This window comes from Penaeus japonicus, unplaced genomic scaffold (genome assembly GCF_977035675.1).
Source record: "Penaeus japonicus unplaced genomic scaffold, GWHDUDI00000001_assembly GWHDUDI00000014, whole genome shotgun sequence".
NCBI lineage: Eukaryota > Metazoa > Arthropoda > Malacostraca > Decapoda > Penaeidae > Penaeus > Penaeus japonicus.
In genome coordinates, this window is record NW_028234416.1 from 17,981,113 (window position 1) to 17,988,612 (window position 7,500).

At 42.8% G+C, this 7,500-nt stretch overlaps 2 protein-coding genes across 3 annotated transcripts in view; one reads left to right on the top strand and one right to left on the bottom strand.

Annotated features, from left to right (window-relative positions):
* Window positions 1-4,020, top strand: part of LOC122248078 (uncharacterized) — a 12,250-nt gene extending 8,230 nt beyond the window's left edge. Inside the window, exon 2 of the mRNA XM_043007895.2 lies at window positions 3,220-4,020. Coding sequence (XP_042863829.2) covers window positions 3,220-3,722 — 503 coding nt within the window. The 3' untranslated portion in view covers window positions 3,723-4,020. The remainder of the gene's footprint in view (window positions 1-3,219) is intronic.
* A 63-nt stretch (window positions 4,021-4,083) lies between these two features.
* The window catches only part of LOC122248071 (uncharacterized), a 44,614-nt gene continuing 41,197 nt past the window's right edge, over window positions 4,084-7,500 (bottom strand). For both annotated transcript variants that reach the window (XM_043007885.2, XM_086544025.1), the window contains 3 exons: window positions 7,450-7,500; window positions 6,652-6,756; window positions 4,084-6,038 (listed from right to left, as the gene is read on the bottom strand). The exon at window positions 7,450-7,500 is cut by the window's right edge and continues 39 nt beyond it. In XM_043007885.2, the coding sequence (XP_042863819.2) occupies window positions 5,849-6,038; window positions 6,652-6,756; window positions 7,450-7,500 (346 nt within the window). In that variant the 3' untranslated portion in view covers window positions 4,084-5,848. The remainder of the gene's footprint in view (window positions 6,039-6,651; window positions 6,757-7,449) is intronic.

Here is a 7,500-nt window from a genome sequence, read left to right on the forward strand (position 1 = left end):
AAAATTTAAATGGGTTTTGGTTTTTAATATTTAGCTTTCCATAATGACGGGGGTCATAGTGATTGAAGCCGAAAAGTTTTTGTAACCGGGGGTGCTTTGGGTTTTTTTATTTCAAGTCATCGTAATAAGTTCGATCAGAAACATAAATAAGACGTTGTATGGAGATGGTTTTAAAATCTTTCGTTATTATACATCTAATAAAGACGAGTTTTTTTCTGTGCCCCCTTGTGGTTTTTTGATCACTTGTTCTAGTTTTTTTTTCTTGTTTAAACTTTGCAAAATTTAGCATTTGGTTTATTAAATCATCATTTAAGTCACCTAAGATAAAAAAGTGATTTTTTTTTTAAGGACTTTCCAAAAAAACCTTTTTTCAAATATTAAAAAAAGTTTCAGATTTTGCGGGGGATCCCTATAAAACGGCGCCAATAATGAGGAAGGAAGCATTTCTTTGTACGTAACCCGACATTTTCTACGGCAGTATTTTAACTGTTGTAGTTGATATCCATTTATTTAAAGGGGTACCCTTTAAACAAAACATCTCCACCTCCTCCCCCTGACCCACATCGATAAACTTGAAAATTTTTGGAAGGGTTGAAAGTTACTTATCATTTTCCTGGGGGAGCCAGTTTCACTAACCAGAGTATGTCTAATTTCTTTCCTTTACTAACAATACAATTTCTTCGGGGACCGGGAAGATTGTGCATATATGTTCTTTTTTTTAAAAGATTTCGTGACCAAATCACGGGCCCGCGCGACGTTTTGCGCGGTCAAAATCTGCTGGGTTTTTGTACTTGTTTCTTTTTAAGAAAACCTTTCGTTATCGGGAACACATGGGATTCTAAAAAATTCTAAATTTACTCTTTGCCTCTTATGTTACAGGGAACTTGAAAATTTTCATTGTCATCTAGTTTTGAAGCTTTAAAAAATTGATATCGTCAAAATTTTTAACGGGAATCTTCAATTCTTTTTCTTTGTATCCGGATGACAGCAGTATATAAAATATAACCTTGGGGGCGGTCGGGAAATTGTAGGGGGTTTTCTGATTGCTTTTTCCCCCCTTGTTTTTTCTTTTTTGTTTTTTTGAGGTAACGGGGACGAAACCTTTTCGTTTGCTTTTGGGTTTGATGTGTTCCGCTGTTTCGTAGTTATTTATGACGAGCGGTGGGGCTTGTGTTAGGGGAGGTGGTAGGGGGGCAGGGACTCCCGGGGACGTGGGGAGTTTGCCTCTTCCCCTTCGGTTGGGTGGAAAAAGGTTTTTTATTATTCTTCCTTTTACTGTTTCTAACGTACTTTTCTTGGTGTTACTTGGTGAAGCTTCGTTCCTCACACTTTGTTTATGTCTCGGGTTCCTCGGCAAACGCTTCTGGCGCCGGGGGGGGGGCGGCTGACCTTCAGCAAGGGGCGCAGTCTGCTTGCTGGTGTGGGAAAGGATGGGGGGAGGGTGTCAGGGGGGGGTGGGGTGGTGAGGGAGAACTAGGAGACATTTGTTGTGGGTACTGCCTGGAAGGTGGGGGGGGGGGATGGATGTCAGGAGAGGGGGTGGTGGTAGGGGAACTAGAAGATGCATTGGTTTGGATACTGCCAAGGAAGGTGTAGGGGGGAGTGGTTTTTTAGTGTGCTTATTTTTTGGGATTTGGGGGGAAGGGCTTCTGGTAGGGGGGGGTGATGTAAAGGGGAAAAGGGTTGTTTTTGGGGTGGTCAGGTGGGGTTGGGGGATCGGATGTTGATGGGGGAGGGGGTTTAGGTTGTTGGAGGATTCCTCCTTCCGCATTTCCCCGGGGGGGGAGGAAAAACCTTGCTAATACACTGTTCAGTGCAGATTGTTGCTCGGGGAAAAAGCGAGAGCGAGAGAGAGGAGAGAGAGGAGCGAAAGAGAAGAGGAATAGAGAGGAGGAGAGGGGAAGAGAAGAAGAGAAAGAAAGGAAGAGAAGAGGGAGAGGGGAGAAGGAGAAAAGGGGAGAGAGAAGAAAGGGAAAGAGAGGGGGAGAGAGAGAGAGGAGAGAGAAAAAAAAAGAGAGAGAGGAGAGAGAGAAAGAAAAAAAGAGAGAGAGAGATAGCGAGAAGGGAGAGAGAGAGAGAGGAAAAGAAAAGAGAAAAAGGGAGAGAGAGGAGTGAAGTGAGAGGAAGAAAAAGGGAAAAAGAAAGAGAAAGAGAAAGAGAGAGAGAAAAAGAGAGAAAGAGGAGAGAAGAGAGAGAGAGAAAGGGGGAGAGAAAAAAAGAAAAGAGAGAGAGAGAGAGAGAGAGAGAGAGAGAGAGAGGAGGGAACAGAGAAAGAGAGAGAGAGGAAGGAAAAGAGAGAGAGAGAGAGAAGGAGGAGAAGAGAGAGAAAGAGAGAGAGAGAGAGAGAGAAAAGAAGAGAGAGAGAGAGAGAGAGAGAGAGAAAGAAAGAGAGAGAGATAGCGAGAGAGAGAGAGAGAGAGAGAGAGAGAGAGAGAGAGAGAGAGAGAGAGAGAGAGAGAGAGAGAGAAAGAGAGAGAGAGATTGAATGCAAATAATTTCATCACAGGGTCTCACACAGGGGGCGCAGATGTCATAATCACTATAATGGTTGACAGAATGTAACAGATACACTAGGAATACCACACACAGTCTTTGCTCTTCATTGCTTATAAATTATAATTCTATTGCTTTTATACCATAATTTAGTCCACCCTCACTACAGAGTTTAAAAACCAACAGCGTTATGAAACACGTATGGTGATACTTCACGGCAGACCATCTGCTTTGGAATGTCTGTAATATTCTCTAGATTTTTTTTCGTTCTTTCATAGAGAATCGTGAAAGATTCCCTCGTGTGTGTTATTTTTTAAAATCAAATCAAATCAGAACAATTAAAAATAAAACAGATTTATTACTAATCAGGTTAACAGTCAACACCAACCTGTTACGTCTGCAACAGAAAATTTTGCTGAAGCATTCCTCTACGTCTGGCGTAGGAATGCTTCATTTTGCTGCTTTTTTTTCTTTTTTTTTGTATTTGTGTGTGTGTTTGTGTGTGGGGGGGGGGGTGGGTATTTTTTGGGTTGTGGTGTGTTGTGTTTTTGGTGTGTTGTTGTGTGTGTGTGTGTGTGTGTGTGTGTGTGTGTATATGTGTGTGCGCTTGTTTGTGCCTTCATTGATATGTCGTCTGTTCGTCGACGCGCTTTCCCTATGTTTGATTGCATCCTCGACCCCTCAGTCCCTAGCCTCCATTGACAGCGGAGAGAGCCTTCGTTGCAGGGAAGGAGATCCAAGCCCGGTGGAAGAGCATCCGCGACTCCTACATCAAGGACTGCAAGAGGTTCAAGAGCGAGAGCAAGTCCGGCGCAGCGCCCTCCCGCCGCTACCTCTTCTCCGAGCACCTCTCCTTCCTCGGCAAAGTCATCGGGAGCAGAGCGGCCGCCAACGGCCTCCCGTCCCCCCAAGGCGCGGCCGCGACGGAGAGCGCGCCCCCGAGTGCCTACAACGGCGACCCGACGGCGACTGCAGAACCCAGCGAGAAGAGGAGGAAGTTGCCCCTGGACGACAAGAGGCTGTGCCACTTGGAGGACCGCCACCATTGCCAGCAACAGCAGCATGACGATGACAGGGACTTCTTCATGTCGATGCTCCCGGCCGTGAGGACTCTGAACGAGCACCAGAAGCTCTCCTTCAGAATACAGGTTCTGCAGACGCTTCAGGGAATCAAGGCGGAGCAGAGCAGTGGAAGTGCAAGCATGTCTAAACCGCCACCAGACTATTAGGGTGAAGGTGTCGCTAACTTTTTCACTGTTTACACTCACCTCTCAGAGCACAAATGCATACTCTGAGTGTCATTTCACCTTGTAGATTTGTCATTTTGACTCCTGATTTTTGACATTCAGTTTAAACCTACCTTTACATTTAGATTCATATATTTTTAATTAGCCTCATTCACTATATATAAGATCATCGATGCTAATATGTGCCAATAATTGTTTACCAAAGCTTTGAATGCTTACAGAAAAATATTCTTGTCTGCATTTGATGATTTTCAACTTAAATTTATATATTCTTTGATAAAGAAACTAAAGTGTGTGTGTGTGTGTGTGTGTGTGTGTGTGTGTGTGTGTGTGTGTGTGTGTGTGTGTGTGTGTGTGTGTGTGTGTGTGTGTGTGTGTGTGTGTGTGTGTTTGTGTGTGTGTGTTTGTGTGTGTGTGTGTGTGTGTGTTTGTGTGTGTGTGTGTGTGTGTTTATATGTACGTATGTATGTATGTATGTGGTAGGGTGTATGGGAGTGATAGTGTGTGTATGCAAATGTACAATTGTACATGTCTGTATACATATGCATATGAAAAATACATAGTACCTGCTACCTTAAGAATTAATGTTCCCTTCCCAATGAGCCTTACTAATATTATCACAGATCTTCTAAGGCTTGATGTGGTTCAGTATAAATCACGCCCCCTTTGTGGTGGTTCTTCGGTGTCGTAGACGAAGGGGAGAGTAGATGCAGGAGGGGGAGGGGGGGGGGGCAGTGAACTTATAGACAAATTAGTCTGAACTTAAATCCTTACGGAAAAATGGCTCTCCATGGTTAAAGCTGATTTGGTTCTGTTTGTAATCCGGTGAGGAAATACCCTTTTGTTACCTTACTGGTTTCTTCAGACAGATATACTCATATATAGATATGTTTTTACTCTCCTTGCCTAGTAATACAACACATAATTAATTATACAATTTCTTAAGAGATTACTCAAATACCTTTGATACATGTGTACTATGACCGATTGTAACTATATTATGGTCTTTATCTAATCCACATATATATATTTCTGACTATTCATTCATCCACTCTTTATTAGATGTATTTAATTACTTATTCAATAATCACAACCCTAACAAAACTTTAGAGCTATGTCCCCTTGAGAAATACGTAGAGTGGGATTTCCGTATTTCTCAAAAAAATATTCCTCATTGTCGTAATTGTCATATTCATTTTAAGGCAAATTGCCTTTTACTGGTTTACTCTTTTACTCACAATCTCTTCTTATTAATTCGCAAAAAAACAATTTCACTGTATTTTCATAGTATGTGCCTTATCCATATTGGAAATGTCCAGTCTATACGTAAAACAACATGAAAAAATCTTGATATATTGAGACAGCTAGAACATTCTTTTATTGCGGGCATTTTCGAGAGATCACTGGCTTTTAAAATTTACAAAATTTCATTTGTCATAAATGGCAAATATCCAATTAATATATCAACACAGATAACGACATTCTCTCCTTAAACAATGAGAGAAGGCATTTAAAAAAGGGCCTCGTGTCTGGAGGAGCATCATTGTGTGGTCGTATCCCTAGCCCTTTGCCACGGCCGTCGTAAGGTGCAATGAAGGACAATAGAGATGCCGTAATACTTTTAACTTTCGTCCACTTGCCTTCGTCAACCATCTCCCGCACGAAAGCCATGGCCATCGTTTCATTGCTATTTCGTAAAGTGCGTCTGGACAAACCGAAAAGAATGCGACTTGGATGCGACGAGGCAAAGCCGACGGCGAAGACCGTGTGACTAAGTGACTAAGGATACGGATGCTCGTCTCAAACTGTGACTCTCTGAATTTCCTGCTGTTTCACTAATCTTCGTCTGGACGTTTTCGCCATCTTAATTGCCTTGTTTACCATCCCTTCCTTTAGCCAACGTGAATATATTCCTTCCTAGTATTCTTAGAGTGTTCCCCCTTGACTACACAAATAGAATCTCTCCATCGTAGAACTGTCTGCAGCGAGAACCCTCAGAAGTGCGTCGTGCGAGGGCGGCCGTTCGCATCCACATCCACCTCCGCCTCCACCTCCGCCTCCGCCGCCGCCGCCACCGTCCACATCCTCGGGGAAATCTTATTCCGGCGTCACTTGCACAGGCCGTCCTCTATCCTGCAGCGGGCGAGGAAGGTGGCGACCTTCCCACAGGCGACGCCGATGCCCATCGAGAGGATGAGGTAGACGTTCATGGTCATGGCGATGAGCATGAGCAAGGTGGCGGACAGGTAGATGAGGAGGTGGAGGAGGCCGGAGACGGCGAGCCACAGCCCGGCCCACCTGGAGGGAGGGAGTCGTTGTGGAAGAGAGAAGGGAGAGCGTGGTGTAAATAGTGAAATTGCACAACTATAACTTGATATGAACACAAAAATTGTCGTTTTCAGGTTTCAATAACGATATGAATACCTTAAAACTGTCATCTTTGGTCAATTGTGTCTCATTAGTAAATAATGATGTAAATTTACATTCGTAAAAATCTATGTCAAAACTAAAACATAAAGAAAAGAACAAAAACAGACTTAACAAAATACCCTTAACGATATCCTCTCATATAGCTGTCAAAACCCTCAACCAACACTTGTATAAACAGTCATTAAGTCACCGAGACAAGTCATTAGATCACCGAAAAAAATCCGCGCTGGGCATGTTTTACGGGGTGGAATCACTGCATTTCGTATTCTGTTAAAATTACAAGCTATCCATTCCTTCAGTTATGTAACTATAGATAGCCTCATACCACCATATGCAAACTAGTATCACAGTGTTCTTATATCCTATATAATGCTCATCAATACCCCAGTGTTCACATGACACATATCTAGAAGAGACAGACCATCTTCAAATGCTGGCTCGTCGCGAAAGGGTTATTAAATCACGGACGAACGAGACAAACCTGGCCGAACGCGGTGAGGTTGGAGTCGACTGCACGCTCAGTGACTCGGCGCTGCTTGCATCGTGAATCGCGTTGTACTGCTTGCCTTCCGTCACTCCCCTCAGGCTGAGAAATAAATAAATAAATAAATAAACAAGAACAATCAACAAATAACAGGCGTCCCAAGAGCCACAGCTGGTGTTTCCAAGAGCCACAGCTGGTGTTTGTATTGGATGGAATATTCTGTATGTATAGGCTACAGTCTCGGGTTACTTTAGGCGGGAAGATGATTTAGAAAAAAAAGAAAAAAGAAAGAAAGAAAGAAAAAACAGAAAGGAACCGTTAAAGATGGCGGAGTCGAGGGAGGGGGGAGAGGGGGGGCTAGATGAGTGGCTGCAACATGACGAAGTTATTATTGTCGGTGAGACAGATATATATATAACATAATAGTATCTGTAAATCAGAAACGACTTTCTCTTGAAAAACATTTATCTACGATCTAATGTATATAAAATAATGACGAAAAATACCAATTGCAGTAATATGATAACATGTACAAATGACCATAACAGCAATAACAATCATAACAAAACATAAATTATAATAATAATAACAACAACAAAAATACAAATAGCAATGAATGATAAGACCACCCACCAAAAAAACTACACAGCCATAGAAAAACAAACAAGCAAAAAATAATCAAAACAGCAACAATACCAATTAACCCCCCCCTCCCAACAATACCAATACCCATAGAAATAACCCCCCCAAAATAGGCCAGCGTGAGCCCCCTTCCCATACCAAGCATCAACCCACCTGACAGTCACGCTGGAGCAGTGTTTACATTCGCAAGACCCACGTGACTTT